General features: G+C 36.8%; 2 protein-coding genes across 6 annotated transcripts; both read right to left on the bottom strand.

Moving 5' to 3' along the window:
• Positions 1 to 553: 553 nt before the first annotated feature.
• Positions 554 to 3,013, bottom strand: TSHB (thyroid stimulating hormone subunit beta). Of its 3 annotated transcripts, XM_032449338.2 has the most exons (4): positions 2,914 to 3,013; positions 2,682 to 2,839; positions 1,903 to 2,065; positions 554 to 880 (listed from the first exon to the last, which is right to left on the bottom strand). In XM_032449338.2, the coding sequence occupies exons 3-4, from the start codon at positions 2,062 to 2,064 to the stop codon at positions 638 to 640; spliced, it is 405 nt and encodes a 134-aa protein (XP_032305229.2). In that variant the 5' UTR covers position 2,065; positions 2,682 to 2,839; positions 2,914 to 3,013; the 3' UTR covers positions 554 to 637. The 3 variants fall into 3 exon arrangements, with proteins under 3 accessions (XP_032305229.2, XP_085383346.1, XP_085383345.1); XM_085527220.1 differs by lacking the exon at positions 2,682 to 2,839 and having other exon boundaries at positions 2,877 to 3,013; XM_085527219.1 differs by lacking the exon at positions 2,682 to 2,839.
• A 2,985-nt stretch (positions 3,014 to 5,998) lies between these two features.
• On the bottom strand, positions 5,999 to 18,391 carry SYCP1 (synaptonemal complex protein 1). 3 transcript variants are annotated; one of them, XM_032449329.2, is made up of 31 exons: positions 18,262 to 18,391; positions 17,307 to 17,391; positions 17,090 to 17,136; positions 16,786 to 16,950; positions 16,424 to 16,491; positions 16,161 to 16,234; positions 15,820 to 15,878; positions 15,336 to 15,405; positions 14,975 to 15,048; positions 14,520 to 14,628; positions 14,240 to 14,334; positions 13,931 to 14,115; positions 13,565 to 13,632; positions 13,391 to 13,452; positions 13,198 to 13,302; positions 12,716 to 12,819; positions 12,166 to 12,283; positions 11,892 to 11,962; positions 11,594 to 11,675; positions 11,419 to 11,481; positions 11,130 to 11,192; positions 10,929 to 10,991; positions 10,388 to 10,504; positions 9,738 to 9,848; positions 8,951 to 9,043; positions 8,479 to 8,553; positions 7,975 to 8,034; positions 7,642 to 7,821; positions 7,256 to 7,393; positions 6,844 to 6,930; positions 5,999 to 6,758 (listed from the first exon to the last, which is right to left on the bottom strand). In XM_032449329.2, exons 1-31 carry the CDS (start codon positions 18,367 to 18,369, stop codon positions 6,615 to 6,617), a joined length of 2,943 nt encoding a protein of 980 aa, XP_032305220.1. In that variant the 5' UTR covers positions 18,370 to 18,391; the 3' UTR covers positions 5,999 to 6,614. The 3 variants fall into 3 exon arrangements, 2 of the variants coding, with proteins under 2 accessions (XP_032305220.1, XP_085383333.1); XR_014938777.1 differs by lacking the exons at positions 5,999 to 6,758; positions 6,844 to 6,930; positions 7,256 to 7,393; ... (5 more) ...; positions 10,388 to 10,504; positions 10,929 to 10,991 and having other exon boundaries at positions 11,881 to 11,962; XM_085527207.1 differs by lacking the exons at positions 13,565 to 13,632; positions 14,240 to 14,334; positions 14,520 to 14,628; ... (7 more) ...; positions 17,307 to 17,391; positions 18,262 to 18,391 and having other exon boundaries at positions 13,931 to 14,046.
• Positions 18,392 to 18,496: the final 105 nt, after the last annotated feature.

Here is an 18,496-nt window from a genome sequence, read left to right as displayed (position 1 = left end):
CCCTGTACGAGCCAAAACAAATGGCTGGGAAGCAGCAGTAAAATAAAGCTTTCAGCAGTTATTTAACTTATAATAATGTATTTAATGGGGCTTGGAAGCTCTCACTGCTGCTTGGAGCTGCAATTCTGAAGCCATAATTCCTTGTTGATAAGAAATGTTCTTACCATGCTGTGTGTATGTACAGTGGGTTTGTTCTCCTGGCTGTATCTGCAGAATGGTTATTTTGTTCCTCCCTCATGGAAGCGTGGAAGGTTTTGCTTCTTTTCTGCCAGCTGTATTCATCTATTTGAAATGTTTAATATTGAGAGCATGCATAGCCTAGATCTGAGATATACCAGCTATTTTGTTTTGGAGTAGCTCTTCTAGCAATGCCTGGAGATTATCAGCATAGGCCCATACACACACAGCTCCTTCTTCCTCCCTGAAGTAAATGATAGTTGAGCACTAAATATGAATCTTCAGTCCCGTGGTTCTGTTTCTGTGTGTCACAATATCCTGCTCATTAAAGGAACTCGAGGGATCCCTCCTCAGAATAAAACCTTGTGCACACCAGTTTGCAAACCTGTTATGAAATACGGTTTTATTTGTGCTCGGTTGTGAGCAGAGAGATACATTTCTGCCACGTCCTGGTGGGAGCTCACATGTTACAGAGCTTCTGTGGCTTAGTGCAGTAGTTTGTCCTAACCTTCTCATGAACGCAGTCACTGTAATCAGTGTTACATTTACCACACTTGCAGCTTATGGCCACAGGGTAGGAGTAGTAAGGGATGGTGTGATGAGGACAGCCCGGAATCAGTGCTGTTTGATACAGCATCTCTTTATACGTGCACACGTTTTGGGACAGAGCACTTTTGAGTAGCAGCTTCTTGCCATTGCTGTCCTACAAAGAAAAGAGAAGTGTGTTGTTTCACTGCAGCATACACAAATGTCCAATGTTCTCCTCTGACATGCTCTTAAATGCTTAGAAAGCAAAACTTCCCCTAGCTCTGAAATTCTCTTGTACTCCTGTTTAGATCTGTCTCTTTGAATCTTCATGCGACAGGAGCTCTCTGCAGCTCCAGTAATGCTCTTTGTGTCTCTAAATAACCCCCTGCTCAGCTCAAAGAGCTCACAGCATTTTGTATCCCATATTCCCTACCTGCTGACCAGGGTGAAAGTTAAAATGCAGTGGTGAATAGCAAAGCTCAGTGTTTGCCATGCCCACATGTGCAGTGTTCTCCACAGCTGGCTGTCAGGGCAGAGCTTCATTGCCTTCACCTCCTGACAGGTTGGCTGAACTAGCAAGTAATTTATATTAATGAGGTGACAAAAAGTAGTTCATTTATCACTTGTACCATACTGACCCCACAAAATGACTGCAGAAGCTCTGCAGTAACAGCAGCAAAGTTTGTTGTTATGCTGCTGTTACAATCTCCATAGTAAAAATAACAGTGATGGGGGAAGAAAAGGGGACATCAACATGATTGAGCAGGGATGGATGTCAGGCTATCAGGTTAGAGAGCAGAAAGTCGATACAGGATTTGAGCAATGAAGAATTAAAGGATGAGAACATAATTAATGCCAGTCGAGATGGTGTTACGTGAAATAGGTCATGCCACACAAACCTGATTTTGTTTTTGGAGGTGATTACAAATTTGGTTGTTAAGGTAACTACACAGATGTGAGGCCCTTAGTTCCATCTGTTCCATCAGAGCTGCCATGACAAGTCAGAGCTCAGGAGCCTCTGCAGCTCTCAGCCCTGCTCTCCCAGTGAGCTAAATAGAAAGCATGACAGCAATTTGATTTTTCTATGACAGACAGAATTAGCCTGAGCAAACTTTGCATGGCTCTCTAGTAAGGATAGGAACTTCTTGTCTTGATGGCTGTTATGGAAAACACCTAAAAGAGAGTAAGATCCTGTACCCGCGTCATGCAGAATCCGGCGCAGATGGTGGTGTTGATGGCCAGGCAATAGGCACACTCCCGTTTCTCCACGTGGATTGTGTACTCTGACGGAGCACAGACTGATGCTGTTTGACCAAAAGTCAGGCCAAAGAGGAGAGACATCATGAGGAAGGGACTCATGCTAGACAGGAGGGGGGAAAACAGAAACCTTCATTAAAATTAGATGTGTCTTCATGTCCTTCCCCTCTAATGGACAGGAGCAGCTCTGGCAGTCACATAGTAGAAGTGATCTCAGCTTTTTCAGCCACAGCTTCACAAATTCTGTCTAATGCCATAAATGTAATTGAAGTAGCTCTAACCACAAAGAGGACAAATAACTCAAACACAACGTACACCACATTCAGCCTTTTCCCATTGAACCTTATTACATAGAACTTTTCACTAATGGTTGGTAAAGCACAGATGCAGATAAATAGCAGTAGTTTTACGTGTCCTTTCCTGGTAAAGGATCTGACAATGTGACATACATCAGAATGAACCAAAGTTGCTAAAATAATCTCGCTGGTTTAAAATACTTCTCCAAAGAAGGCATCATATCAAATGTTCGAGATAGGATAAGAAATAGTTGTGCATATCAGACATAGCCCTCTAATTCTTCCTTCCCAGCTGGCTTAAAGGCACGATGAAATGGGAGCAGTGCCAAGAATTAAATAATAGATGCAAGCAAATTACAATAAAGAGCATCAGCAAAGGGTTCAAACCAACGAATCCACCCTCGATCCCTCTGTTGCGCTGACCTCGTTTCCCAGGCCTGCTCAGGAGTCCCCAAACAAAGCTTTGCTTGGCTCCAGGACAATGTCAGGGTGTGCTCTCTCTCTTCCAAACTACAAATTCTACATGACAGTGTCTACAAATATCTGGAATCACCCTCTAGTCTCTTCCAGCCGTCGTTTCCCTGTAACAAAAGCCATTCATTACACGGTCTCGTTTACCCTGTGGCTGCAGTAGTACAAGTCTGGAAAGACCAACCTCTTGTCAGCTGAATTCTTCCCTATTAGAGGAGCCTGATTGTGCCTGGAGCTGGGAGAGACAGTGATCTAGCACAAACTCCGTGTGCTTTATACACTCCAGCCTAATTCCAGGCTGATCTTACTTTATATAATTGCATCTGAATTGCTGCTTTCTTATCGCAGAGCCATCTATTGAAAATTCATACTAAACCACAAAGCAAATGTGATAGGAACAAATGTGTCCATAATATCCTAACCTGGAAACTGGAGCTGGAAATCTAATTATGTTAACAGTCGGTCTTTCTCTTGGGCTTTTAAACTAACCGCTGCTTTTAAAAGGTTGGTATTGATTAATTTGCTACATAGGGCAGCAACGTCACGACAGTCAGATTAGCATGGAAATGGAGTCATCCAGAATCACATCTGAGTAATTCTACCCTTCTGTTTTGGGGAAAATTTATTGAAGTTTGGTTCATTCAGGATGTTCATTACCTGGCAGGTGCAACAAATGAGAGATGCACTGCTGTACACATAAATAACATGGCCACAAGGAATGTGGGGAGGTTGAACAGCATGGTTGTTTTGGGCTGTTGGAGGAGTGATGCTGTCAGTCCTAATAAGCACGTATGTAATCCCTGAATAGTATTTTCTCCTTCACCAGCTGCGTGTGTCTTTGTGTCCTAGGCTAATTTTCTATTTTGTGTATAACGTAATTAAATTATTGTTCATTTAGGATCAGCCAAAGATTTTCTGTTTCAGTGCAGTCTTTAATTTTGGGTTAATTTCTACCAGAGCTTCTCAGGAATTAAGGAGCTTGTGGACAAGCACAGCACTGACTATACTCAGAGCAGCCATCCAGCTGGACCTAACAACAGAATAGAAGATTTTGCTACTAATTATATATATTACTTAGCTTTATCCTTTTCTGAGCTGTTTTAAATGTAGGTAAATGTACAGGTTGTGTGAGTACAGACAGACAATGATAGGCAATGAGGTACACATCATGCATATGTATTTGTGTTGGTTTGGTTGTATGGAACTTCAATCATAGGAAAAGATTTCACATGGATTTTGGTAGATGGAGCTATTTTTTGTGTGCACTCCTTACACAAAGAACCACATACCCATGTTTAAAGTGCCTTCAACATATCCTAACTATTTTGCATGTAGAAAGAGGATGGTAGATGGGAAAGAGATTGAAGGCACTGACCCAGGTAACATCAACGCGATTGAGCAGGGATGGATGTCAGGCTATCAGGTTAAAGAGCAGAAAGTCGATACAGGATTTGAGCAATGAAGAATTAAAGGATGAGAACATAATTAATGCCAGTCGAGATGGTGTTACGTGAAATAGGTCATGCCACACAAACCTGATTTTGTTTTTGGAGGTGATTACAAATTTGGTTGTTAAGGTAACTACACAGATGTGAGGCCCTTAGTTCCATCTGTTCCATCAGAGCTGCCATGACAAGTCAGAGCTGCTGGGCACTGTGCTAAATGCTGCCAGTTCTCCACAGTATCTGCACTGTGTTTATCCACTGTAACTTTCTTTAACTTTCTTTAACCCAGCCTCTGCATGTATTGTGTTATAATTGGGCTCAGGAGCCTCGGCAGCTCTCAGCCCTGTGTCACAGATATCTGACCAAGCATTAAGAATGGACATTCCTTTGTTCATAAGTGCCAGAAATTAGTCTGAGTGCACCTTTGGACTCATGAGACTTCTGCTCTTGTACTCATGTTAGCATCATACTGATATGGATAGAAAGAAAAGCTTTCTGGGTACAGCAGGACAGCACAAAAAAGCTTCTTTCCTACCTGTTGCTGTAATTCATAGTTCAATTCCTCATGCTTATGGATCTGTTTTTTGGTTGCCCCCCTGCTGACCTGCAGACTATTCAGAGATGCAAAGTTTAATGCACTTTTACATCCATCGGCTTTGGAGCTGTGTTCTGGAACAGCCAGTTGTGCTTTTAATTATTTATCTTTAACCTTTCTCTTAACTAAACCGTTCTATTCGGTCACATCACTTGTTTTACACTTTCATTAAGTGAAAGACAGTGTGCTGGTTTCTGTACGAAGTGTTGTAAGTGATCTCTGTAAGTGGAGTTAAGGAAGCATAAAGTTCTTGGGTTTGTTACCTCGGGATGTTTGCAATGAGCCACAGAAACTCAGCGCATGGTGTGTAAAAACGTAACAGGATTCGCAATCACTGACCAATGCCTAAAGTAAAATAAGAACAGTGAAGATAAGTTACCATAAATCATTCCTAGTCCTGTTAGTAGTACAACACATGAGTTGGGTTAGTGTGCAGAGCAGAATGAGTGAGTCTTAATTCCACTGCAGACAGGCATTACAGTACTGTAAACATCAGGGCTGAAACATGTCAATCCTTCCAATGAACAGAAACTCAGAAGCTCTGCTGACTGCAAATAAACAAATAAGACAGAACCTATCAGATTTCTAGCAGTTAGTATTCTGGTAGAGGAACTATTTCCAACCCCATCCCATTGCAAGCCTCCTTAATATGCTGCCATTGCTTTGGGTTTTCTTTTGCCATCAGGTTTTGCATTTAAACATGCTGTGGCTGTTGAATTTTCAAAGCTCATCTGTCTATTGCCAGGCTCTCTGCGCTGGCTTGAAATGGAGCTCTTATCTTTTAAATGAGTAGATTCACAGATGACCGTTCCTTTCTTCTCTCCTAGGATTAGCTGCAGCATTTCCTGTCAAGTGCAGATTAAAAGGGCATCTCTTTTCTTTGCATGTGATATGACAACAATTTCCTCTTATAGTCTTAAAACGCTTCATAGTCCTATTAGTTGTTGTGGCTTGTATGACAGACTGGTTATATTTCACTGGGGAGCACTAGATAATGTCAGTTCCTGTTATTCTGAGATAAACAATATCTACATGCAGGACAGAACTGAAAAACAACAGTACATACAGTTGTCAGCTCCTCATGGTTATAGTGAGTCTGAGAGGCAGGCAGTAGCTGATCCAAGTCTTTATATGCAGACTTGATGCTATGCTGTTAGTTCTTAGGGAAGCTGCCTGGTGACTTGTATCTGTGCTCTAATAATAAAGAATGGACACATGGGCCCACACTGTACGTTTCAAGATCAACAATTTAATGACATCTCAACACTGCGGTTACAATCTTAAACGATGCGTATGTATTTCCATCCTAATGATGCAGAGATCTTCTTAAACCTGCATCATTCTATTGAAAATAGAATACTGGAAGTTTCAGAACTATTCTAACATATGAGGAAGGTGGCTACTGGTAACAAACGCTTGAGAAGAAGAAAATGCAAGACAAATGTGCGCAAAAATGCTGCACATCAGCAGCATCAGCATTTCATTCACTAAACAGTGTAGTTTTGTTGTGTATTAAGACAGACAGTAAATTTAAAAGAACAAAACCAGACTTCTTTAAAATCAGCATTTCTAGTAACAGATTTTTTTTCTCTTTTTCTTTTTTCTTTTTTTTTTTTAGGAAACGCCTTTCTTTAAAGTTATTCTCATTTCAATATTAAAATGTCTCCAGACTTTTTATAACGTGAGTAAAACACTGACAATGCTCTGCAGACTGCAGTTATACAAGGACTATCTGTATCAAGGAAATTCATGTATTAAACAGACCAAATACGGCAGAAAACACGCAGCAAAGTCGTAATGCTCAAAGAACAGTGAAATAATGTTAGGGCACCGCTCTTTTTCTTTTTAAGTAAAGAGTTTTTCAGCATCTTTAATTTTTCTCTTCCTGTCCTGCTTGGAAACTGCAGTCCAGCCAGTCTCTCTCACTTTTCTCATCGTTGCAAGCTTTAGTACAGAGCTTGGAGCTTTCAGGCTTGATGTAGTTGGTTTCTAGGAATAAAAACAAAGCCAACCAATAGTTTCTAAAACAAATATGATCTGCTCTTCATTTTGATCTGAATAAAAGGGAACGTACCTGTGTTGGTGTCACTGCATAAAGTTGTGAAGCTTGAGGATAATCTTTGTATAATTTTTTAAATACTTCTTCATCTGAAACAAGGCTCTGAAATTAAAAATGAAAAGGTCACTTCCTTATACTACATTCAAAAATCTCTTTTCTTTCCCCTTAGGAATGAGTATAAAAAAGAAAGTAAAGGTAACACTATGAAACCCCACCAATTCCATAAAAACGATGTAAAAATTCATTATAAGCCTGGTATTTTTTGTCCAAGTTACAAATTATTTATAAAATTCCAGAAAGATATGATTAAATAAAAATAAACTCATAAATTGTCCTATATACAGAAGCCCACATGCCTCATTTACATCCTCAGATACAGCAGTGTGCATAAAGACCTGTTAACCATGCTATTTGTTCTGAGTTTTACCAGGAGGTCGCTGTGTTCAGAGCTATCCGAATGAGCATCCAGCTGCAGGAGCACTTTTTGCTTTTTCCTCTGTCCTGAAGTCAGACCTGTGCTTTCACTTTGCATTTTATGCACTGGAGGGGTCTTTATGGTATATGTCTGGGAAAAAGATAGTGTTTAAAATTACATTTTCAGTGGTAATCATGGAATCCAACACTAAACTCATAAGCCAGTTTACATTGATGGTTGCCTTTCCATTCAAAAAGAAACAAAGTCATGCACGGAAACAATAATAAAGGGGAAAAAAAAAACCAAAAAAACCCCAAACATGTTAAACAGAAAATGTTAAACAGAAGGAAAAAATAGTCAGAAAAAATAAGAGTGATTCCTTAGTTTGAGTTACAAACCTTTAATGATCGTCTGACCAAGGGACTCTGTATGAATGCTCGAGGAGATGGTTTCTTACTTTCCATCGTAGTGGCTTTTATCGGAATATCACTCTGTGAGAATACTTTTTTTGCATTAATAGATGCAAAGTCTTGATCTAAATGAGGTTTAGGAGTACCAACAAAATGAGTTTGTATTTTCTAGAATTAAAAAGAGGTTGAAAAACACTTCAGTGCCTTTTGTCCAAAGTATATTATTGATCTTATTTAACTTTATATTATTTAACTTCTATTAGATTGTTCATGTACATATCACCAAAGTCTGCAATTGTTTAATGATGAAGTTACAACTACCTTGTCTTCCTTTTCAGTTTCAGGAGCCCTATTTTTGTAGAATTCTTTTGCAAGATTCTCCTAAAAAGAGAGGTAGTAAATGTTTTATTTATATATAGCTATTAAATTTTTATAGCTATTAAAAATCTTGTTGGTGTTATTACAGGAGTTGCAGGTTTAGTTCAATTGCATTTGAAAGATATGATTTTTCTGTTCCTGGTATTATTTCTTACACAACTTTTCCCATCTCTGATGGACAATTCTTGGGGTTTTTAATCTCTCTGTGCTCCCCTCACGCAAACTCAGGAGTCATGAGGAACATTCACCACCAGAAGGCATGATGACTTCAGAGAGCACTAAGCTCTGATTTCAAGACAGCAGGACCTAAAGCTAAGAACTCATATCACAGTTGTCATTGCTGCAGCATATCACCCATAGTGCTACATTAAAATATATATATATATATATATAAAAGAAATACAGAAGAAGCAAAAGATAATACAATAAATAATACAAAAGAAATACCTTGTTTTCAATTTCTGCTTTAAGCTGTTCCTTAAGGGATGACAGTTCACTTTTTAAACATGATAGTTCGTTTTCCTGAAACCAATTAGGTAATGGAAAGGGTTAGCTATGCTTAATCTAGAGAAAAAAGTCTAAAAGAGACTTGTTTTAAAAAGAGATGGAGTACCGTGAAACAGTTACTGTTCAGAACCGTGCAAGGTAAGAATTCTAAATATTTGTGAGAAGTGAAAAAAAATTTTAAAAACACCCTATTTAATACTAAAACTTCTTAAGCCGTGAGGTTAGAACATAATGATGCACTTCTGAGTAAAGTAGGCAGAAAAGCACAGGTACTGTAATTAAGTAGAGTTACATTGGCCACAAACAGCCCCTCTTTTCTCAGTGTGGCCCAGGCAAGCCACACTGCCTGGTTGGACTTCTTAGGAAATCAGCCCTTCCATTTTGTTATTCAGCACTGAGGAGTTTGCCTTACCAAAGCTCTTTTCAACGATGACTGCTCTTGCTCTTTTATCTTATATAGTTTTAACTCTGTATCTTTTTCTTCAACCATTTTATCATACTCATGCTGTATTAAAACAAACAGAAAAATGTCACTGGACTAAATGCTTTAGATCTATCTAGTCTTAAAATATTTAGTTTTTTAAATAAATCTCTTCTAGTGCTTCAGAGCACTATGAACAAATGTTGACAGTTCTGCAGAAATGGTACAACAGAAGCTTCACAGGCAGCGTTGTTTGTTATTCTGTGGGGCAAACACAGAGTGCTTTATCTCTGCACAGTGCTATGTGCTCCAGTACATAAAGCCTGACACGTTATTTTTGTTAATGCCATCTGCTAAATGTGCTGCAAAACGGAGCAATAAGAATGTCTATTCAAATATGCTGTTATAATGCTGAGGATAACTATAGAATCTCATTAAAAGAAAAAATTGAAAAATACTGAAAATATTGAAATATTACATTTTGACTACAAAGCACAAACTTTGAGTGCCCTAAAAGAAAAAAAAAAACTGTTACCACCATCACATCTCAGTTATTGCTGGGAGTTCAAACGTGTTAATAGGTCACATCATGTTAAGATTCTCTGCAGCTTATGTACATGGAATTTATCAAATTCCATGTTTTCAAAATCTGAAGGTCAAGAGTGTTAAACCTCATTCTTCCAGACTCAGGTCTCTGACAAAGTTTCACTTTATAACTTGTAAATTCTGGTTTTGAAAGGTTTTTATTTATCATAATAGCCCGTATTGGGAAGCTTACCTTGTGTTTTTCCATAAGTGCCATCATTTCAGATATCTTGTGTTGACATCGGATATCAGTTTCTCTCTGTGCTACTGTTGCTTCATCAGCAAGTAACCTCATTTTTTCTACCTATTAGTAACAAGATTCTTTTAATTAATGCAATCTACGTAGTCACATTTAGTGAAATCTTTATCTGCTTAGAAGATCTTTTTCTAATCCTGCAACTTCTACACACTTCGTTAAAATGGAAAAATATAGATTAAAAATGCATCCATTCTCCCATGGCAGACAAGTGTCTTTTTGAACCACAATGCAAGTTCAAAACACTTGTGTAACATTTCTTTTATATTCCAATCAAAAAAGTTATGGGCTGGAAAAAACTAATATGAGAAACATTATTAACCTATTTGCTTATTCTGTACTTATACCAAGAATAGAATATCTGTGAACAGCCTGAGAAAAACATTGTTTTTAGAGGCATGTAAAGGGTTAAGATTAAAGGATTTAGTGTTCTAAAGCTTTGTTCACAGGCATACACAAGAAGTTCCATTTATGTTTAAAAGACTATTATGTAAGTGCAAGGAATCTCATGGATATAGCTTCATAAAATATATCAAGCATTGATCTTCAAAAACTAATTAGAAGTTGCAGAAAAAATTAACTCTCACCTCTTCAAGTAAGTTATTTTCAGTTACTCCTTTTGCTTCAATTTCTCTTTCATAAATGTCAACTGCTGCCTTGTGTTGCTTGTTCATATTTTCCATCTCTAACTGTAGCTTATTCACCTTTAGAGAGTACAAAAGTATTGTCATTTGTACAAGAATTAATATACCAATTGTTTGGGTTTTTTTCACTTGGCTGTGGGCTGGTAGTCACCCACTAGATCAGGTTGCCCAGTAGTGTGGCATTACAGAGTTAAGATTCAGTATTCTATCAACAACAAAGAAAAAAAAGGAAAGGAACTTATTAGAAACAACGTTCCTTGATAAGTGATGTTTCTTACAAGTATCTGACAGCCCTATATCCAATGACTGAAAATTGAAGCACCTTCCAAAAATCATGGGCTTATTTATCCCTGTAGAATCCACATCATAAATCCATAAAACAAAGAATGTGCTTAATGTGTTTAATCAATAATTATACAGAGGTTTCAGAACTTCAGTTTTTGTGTTTTAACATTACCATACACGTGACATGAATTAAACCTACCTTCCCTTCATAACTACTTGTTTTCTTGCTTTCTGCAGTCATTTTCTTCTTCAGTACCTTATTCTGTTAAAGCAAAATAATAGCAATAAAAGTTAATAAGGCTATGGAATGTTTTAACCTCATCCAGTAGGTCTGAATCCCCAAATTCCAGCTTCAAGCAAGTGTTTTATATATTTGGTACTTCTTAAAAAATGTACTTACTTCCTGTTGTAACTCTTCAATGCACTTTGTTTTATTTTCCACCTGTTTCTTCATAGTATTCAGCTGAAGGGATATTTCAAACACTGACTGTTAATAATGGCTCAATGCTTTAGACACCACTGTGAAAGTTCTAAAACATGCATTTGAAAAGATATGATTCCAGTGAGACTGAAACAAATGCCAACATGTTATAATAGTCAGAGTTTTTTTTACCATGAAGTGCCACAAGAATTTTGCTAGCCCAGTATCATGTAGTTTAATATCAGCTAACCAGGTCTTATTTACTTACCTTATTTTCTAGCATCTTCAACTGTCTTTCCTTTTTCAAAATTTCATTTTCAATACTCTTAGTCTGGAATTATAATTGTAAATCCAGTCAAAACAATATCAGAACTTTTATACTTAAAACCATCAAGATTTCATCCCACAGGTGATGTTATATTTCAAATGAGAAAACATATTACGTTTTCTTCACTTTCATCCAGTTTGCTTTTAGCCTCTTCGCCTTTCTTTGCCATCTTCTCTTTCAAAGACTCCAGTTCATTTCTAAATGCCAAATTAACAAACATTAGTAAATGTATATTTAGGGATATTACTTTTTCAATACAGCCTATTTACAATTTATCCATGATTTATTTCCATATAAGCGACATCTGTATATAAGAGAAAGGAGCATATGAACACAGCATTGAGATGAACCACGAAGGAAACAAACCTATTTCCTTTAATTATATTGTACATTGATATTTACTTTTTACTTGCCTTAGTTGACCATTTGCTTCTTCCAGGTGTTCTACTAACTGCTTTGTATTTTCTTCTTTTTCCCTTTGATCCTAAATAAATACCCACGTGAACAAAGTAAGTAAAATTTAAGGTGACACCTTAATCAGTACGGTGGCCTGCCATATTCACAAGGGTAACTGCACTTATACTGTTTCAAATGAAACACTGCAGAAATATATCATTACAGTTTACTTAATGATTTTTTTTTTACTATAATCCTGTTCTTTAAAAACAGATGAAGATTACAACTCACCTCATGACTTGCTTGCAGTTTCTTGATCTCTGTATCCATATTACTTTTCTCTTGTGCCATTTGTTCTTTTTCTATTAACAGTGTATTGATATTCACTGTGAGTTGCTCATTCTTTAGTCTAATTTAGGATAAATGGTAAAGAGAAATAAGAATGTATGCTTTGAAATTTCTTTTAAAATGAAATTTATCTGTTGTAAATTGTTACTGCACATTGAGAAAATCCAGGCCTGAACCCGCAAATGCTCTATTTAATATAGAGTCTTAGTAACATGAAAAGGCAATAGGAGGACAAATGGAGATAAGTCAATTGCATAAATATAATGGTTGTCAGGAATGCAATTTAACATCCGTCTCAAAGTAGTTAACAGTGATTTCAGAAACTCTCTAGTCATGTTAAAATAACTAAGAACAATTAAATGCACTCAAATACATAAAATGTACATTATAATACTGCCTGTATAAGCTTTCATATGAACCATAGATAATTTGGTTCTGTATTAGAGTAACTTCTATGTAACACTGAAAATGATTATATCAAAAATGATCATACGCCTCTCGTTCAAGGTCTGCATTCAGTGTTGTAAGTTGTTTCAAATAATTTTGCTCTTTTTCAACTGAACAAGTCAGCTGTACTTTCAGATCACACATTTCTTTCTGTGGAAGAAAAACAGTGTTTTGAATTTACAAAGGTATAAGGAAGCTATCAGAATTGAACTGATAACACAAAGCTTTAAGATGAAACAAAGCCATAAACAAGACAAGTGAACATGCGTAAGTCTATAAACTGATAACAAAGGGAACTGACAGGGATGTGTCCTCAAATATCCTTTGAATACAGTTACTGTGGGAATGTATGGAGGGTGTACCATAGCTAATAACAGGCTCCTCTACTACCTGGTAACTCTGGCTGTCATTGTCAGAAGCAGAATGCTGCAGTGGGTAGACCACTGGCCTAACTCTACATGACATTTATTGTTATATATATACACATATAAAAGCAATGAAGTGTTTACTATCACCCTTTATTCAGACCTCTCTAACTTGAAGAATATTTTTCATTTCTTTTTCTCTCTCCTGCAATTCTTCAACAGTAGCCTCAAGATCTTTCTTCTTTGCTAGAAGTTCTTCAGCTTTTCCCTGTTCAAGGACATTGATGAAACTCAGTTTAGAAGAGAGACTTCACATAAAAAGAAAATGCCATGAGACAAATAAAATGAACATTTACCAGTGTTTCAGACAGCTCTTCAAGTTGCATTTCTTTGTCACATTTCAGTTTAGTCATCTCTTCTACAGCACATGCAATGTAAAATTATTGAACAGGTATTTAGAATTTCCAGGAGTGACCATGCATAAAAAAATTGGTATTACTGCTTATAGTCCTTCTTTCTACAAATCTTACCAAGCTCAGCAGACTTATTTGTGAGCTCCAGCATAAGCAGTTTTGACTCATCTTCGTATTTCTTCAATCTAATAATTACAAACATTTTCAGTTCAGTATGCAGCACTGCCTTTGAAAGTTTAGGGACAATAGGAGTGTCATGACACAAATGTTTTAAATAGATACCTTTTCAACAGGCAGATACATCTGTACCTCGTTATGAAAATATAGGTGACTATATTAACTCTGATACAAAACTTATTACTGATTCAAAAAACCCCAAAATATTCTTGCATCAGATCATCACTTAGGTTTTGTTCCCAGCAGCTCGGTGATCTTGCATTCTACCTGTAAGAACAATCTTTGATTGTAAACAGCTTAAATTACCTATTTTGTTCTTCTTCCAGCAAGCTTTTTAAATTGCAAGCAGAAGTCTTGAGCTCTTCTATCATGGATGCATGCAAAGCCTTTGCTTCTTTACATTCTTCCATCTGTGTATCTTTCTCCTGTGTGACCTGAATTAATGCTTTCACCGTACTCTGCAGTTCAGTTTCCAGGCTCTCTTGAGTAGCCTACAAAACAATGATATGATTTCCAAACACATAATGTAACAACCAACTACAGTTGTTCTGTGTTGTATCAGTAACTATTTTTGCAGTATAAATTATTAATGGCATAATTATAAAGAAGCTATACCTCTGTTTTTCGCAATGAATTTTTAGCTTCTTCCAGTTCTGCCTTCAAATATTCTTGATTGAGCTGAGATTCCTTTAACATTTCCCCTTCATGTCCTGCGCCGAAAATATATATAGTTACACTTAGGAAAACAGTGCTTTCTTAAAAATGCTTAATCAAGTTGCATAGTGTAGTCATTTACTTTTTAAGGAAAAAATTCTACAGGATAATTATTGAAATTAATTAGCAACAGTATCCAAAATACAAAATTGCTAGCATTCTTAAAACAAATAATTCTTACTTTTTGCTTCTTCCAAGTCCGCAATCTTATTTTTTGATTCCTGCAGGTGAGTCTTGATGTCTCTTATTACATCATCTTTTTCATTACACCTTACAGTAAGAGCTGAAATCTAACAACATTGAAATAATAACACATTTCTAAAAAAAGAAGATAGATTTTCATATTTGTTTATTCACATATGAGTACTAAACTCACTGCTGTAATTGAAGTTAAATAAAGTGGTTGGGTCTTAGAGCTGTTCAATTCAGCATCAGAATGTGAATTCCAACAGACTAAAGATACCAGAATGCCACTAAATGCAGCACAATCTGATGGAAGCACTTCTAGAATAATAGAAATATTGTGTAATATAAGTAATAGTGAGTCATGAAAGAAGAGACTTCAAATATTAATGGAATTGCAAGATTTGTGGCAAAAATGAATCTATACATAATAGATTTTAAAACTGAGCAAACCTGTTTTTCTTTCACACTGACTTCTAGCTTGTATTCTCTTTCAAAGTTGTCCATTTTTTCTTCTGCTTCTTTTACTAATGATCAAAAATATACAAATATCAATATTTAATGTACTAGCTAAAATATGATCCAAGAGAAATGCAATTTCTGTCTTAAGATTGCTTTGCAATTGTACAACTGTACAATTTGTTTCCTAAAGAGGCACTGTTGAGGTTGCTTTTTAAACACCTTTCTAATCAGACAAAATACCTTTTGTGCCAGCCTTCCACAAGTGACTCCATTACCACATGTATTTGTTAATATTTATAAGAAAAATGCTCTGTGAGGCCTGTAGCAGAAACACAGTAAGTACAACTCTCACGTTTGAAACACATTTCCAGTCTGGAGTTCTCTGCTTGCACACGAAGCTCTTCAAATGCCACTATCATTTTCTAAAAACAAAATTTGATACAAACATTTGTATAAAACTATGTACTTTCAGTAATAAGGAGCAGTTATAATCTGAAGTCTGAGCATAAACATATTTTGAGTTGGCAGATGCTATATTTTATGAAACTGGATGTTTAGAAGTTTTATTTAAACAATTTCATGGATGAGATATTTTTCCTTGTCTATGTTTGTAGATCCATAAAATAATGGAGGTGTTGTGCCTTTCTTAATTGCTACATCAACTGATAATTAATAATTAATTGTTATGCCACGTGCTCAATAATTCTGTTTGGTATAAAATTTATCATTCACAATGATGCCTTGTGTTACAAGTAACACATAGACATCATCCAGATATCTCAATGCATGCATTTAACTTGGATTGCATTTGAGCTTTTCAACGCTATGTCACTTACTTCAATGTTGTTATTAAGTTCCTCATATAGCTGTCTTGTTTCTTCTCTTTCATGTTCATCTATCAAAACAAGAATGCATGATAAAGTTTTCCTTTTCTAAAGGAATGCCAGCTGTTCAAGCCATTATGCTTAAGCAGCAGAGTGAACTTCAGAACACCTCTGAATTTAGCATTACAAAACAGTCATGTATTCGAATTCCTGCCTTACTTCTGAAGTTCACCCTGATACACTAAACCCCATATAGTTTTAGTCAGAACTTCATGATAGTTTTTTCATTTGTGAATTTAGAGAAAGCTAGAAGTGAATTTACTATTATAAATCAAGATTTAAACAGCATTTACATTTGGTGGACTTCTCTGTGAAGTGACTGCAGGTTTCTTTCAGTAGGTTACACAGGTGTCTTGAAGCACTGTTTCTAAAAGAAGACAAAGAATACTATAGCATGCAGTCACAGGATTGCGTGGTACTTCGTACACTCACATAGTAACAATGTGAATGCTTTAGTTAATTTTATAATCTAAATCAGATTTAACTTTCCACACTAAAGCAGTTCTCAGGAAGAAAATCCATTCTTTTTACAAAAACATATTTGACCATTACTTACTCTTTTAAAAGATCTTTATTCTCACATATCTCATCTTCCAGTTTCAGACTGAGCTTTTCATTTTCAAACTAATTTCACAGGAGACAAATATAAAATAGATCGTTACTGGAAAATATACTTGAAATATACCTTCAGTTCTCAAACATCATATGAAAAATGATTTCTCTGCACCCAAAACCAGAAATCGGCTTTATCTGATATTACATACCAAGACATCTTTTATTACACCTCTTATATAGTTAAAGCAATAATTCCCCAGGAACCGAAGCACTTAAAGGCATCCTATCCAGCCTATATTTGAGCATGAATGCTTATTCAGCCTCGCTTTCATTTACATATTAAACACATTGTACGATACTGGCCTGCAGTTCTTGGATGGCTTTGCGCTGTGCTTCAATAATCTTCCTATTCTCTTGAAACTTCCTTTCCTTCTGCTTTAGTTCTGACTCTACAGCCAGTTTCCATCGCTTGATCTTCTCAGCCTCTTTGTACAGTTTTGAATACAACTCATTCATCGTTTCCATATTCTATTAAAACAAGTTCCACAGTTTAAGCCTCAAATGTTATTTAATGCATATCACTTTAATGTAGTTAATTTCTTAGGGACCCCTCATTTAAAGCATTATTAAACGTATAAGGTTTGTGCAGAGTTTATACTTGGCTGACCTCTTCATCCACCTCAGAGCAAAGTTTGGCTTGCTGTGAAATTGCATCTGAAATGGGAAAAGATTTCAGTCAATGTATTTAAAACAAACAACAGCAAGAAGAGTAGTGAGGTTCTAACAGCGTTACAACTCTGACATTATAAAGCTATGGAAAAAATATTAAATATATATATATATATATATATATTAACTAAGATAAATGCTTACCTTAGCCTTACCTTTATCAGTGATTTCACCATGGCTTGCTGCAGTTGTCATTACAAAGGGTGAATTAAAATCATCACTTGGGCATTTGTTAAAACCCTGCAAGATTTAAATATCATTTTCTTACAGGGAGCTTTGCAAAGGATTATAAAACTTTGAAAACCACAGATCACAAAAAAAAATGGCCTTTCTCATTAATAAATCAGCTGTCGACTATTCTTAAAGCCCACAGATGGGTGATGGCTTTGGGAAGTCTCCTTGCTTTACTCCAACAGCTGTTCTTCTGTGTGCTTTACAGACTATGGCTGGACAAGTGGATGTTTCTAATGACAGTTATGAACTTAGTAGCTATCGCATGCTTATAAAGGATTCAATACACCATGTTATTTTCATATATACTTTTGCTTTATTCCCAGCAGTACTTCTGAAACACATCAGATTAAGTTGCAGCATGAAAGACTGACTTTACAAGGCGGTTTGAAAGTCGTGGTAATTCATCTTTTAAATAGTAAAACTCATCTCCTGTCAGGATGACACACATGAATCTAAGTATGTTTAATAGGAAGCGTCAGTACTTGTGGAATTGATTCACATAACTGCATTGCAGCATCACTTTCACTGCACAGCTGAGCTGGTGGGGCTGCTAAGGGTAATGCTATCTGGGTGTACCTCTCACAGTGATCAATTAGCTGAACCAAAACACATACATTTATTTGTCATCAGTGCTGTACAGTTAAAATGCATGGCTGAGATGCTTCCTTCTGGTTTTGTTGGGAGAAAATAGAACATATAATAATAAAATAAACAGGAAAAAAAAAAAAAAACACCAAAAAGTAAAGGCCTTTGGGATTGGATTGCCATTGTTTACACGCATTCCTCCAGCTCTCATTAATTTTTTGTTTGTTGTTCTCCTGGCTTTTCATGGGCTCGGCTTCTGTCGGGGCAGCTCTCCGGCTGCTCCTCGGTTACCTGGCACGGCTCTGTGGCCCGAGCGCTGGTCTGGGGTTTGACTGCAGACACCTGCCCGCCGCTCAGGCGAGGCGGCACGAACAATTTAAAGGGTTTTCCTTTCTCCATGGCTTCGGACGGGTCAGTAATGTCTCACAGCCCGATAATGGCCGCACCATCCGCCCCGCCTCCCCCGGCCGCTGAGGAGAATAAAAAAGGCGGGAAGCGGCGGGCAGGGCCGGGCCCTGAGGGCAGC

This window comes from Coturnix japonica, chromosome 38, assembly GCF_054131305.1.
Source record: "Coturnix japonica strain WE chromosome 38, WE-NBRP24, whole genome shotgun sequence".
Classification (NCBI taxonomy): domain Eukaryota; kingdom Metazoa; phylum Chordata; class Aves; order Galliformes; family Phasianidae; genus Coturnix; species Coturnix japonica.
Note: the sequence above shows the minus strand (reverse complement) of the source record. Positions and strands in the feature narration are given on the sequence as shown.

Excerpts from the sequence above, each read along its gene's own strand:
- TSHB (XM_085527220.1), bottom strand. The coding sequence starts at position 2,064 with ATGAGTCCCTTCCTCATGATGTCTCTCCTCTTTGGCCTGACTTTTGGT. Across the intron at positions 881-1,902 it reads CCGGATTCTGCATGACGCGG|GACAGCAATGGCAAGAAGCT; the intron begins GTACAGGATCTT and ends TTTTCTTTGTAG.
- SYCP1 (XM_032449329.2), bottom strand. The coding sequence starts at position 18,369 with ATGGAGAAAGGAAAACCCTTTAAATTGTTCGTGCCGCCTCGCCTGAGC. Across the intron at positions 15,879-16,160 it reads CACAGAGAAGTCCACCAAAT|ATGAACATGAAAGAGAAGAA; the intron begins GTAAATGCTGTT and ends TTGTTTTGATAG. Across the intron at positions 6,931-7,255 it reads CTGAACACAGCGACCTCCTG|AGCCTTGTTTCAGATGAAGA; the intron begins GTAAAACTCAGA and ends TTTTAATTTCAG.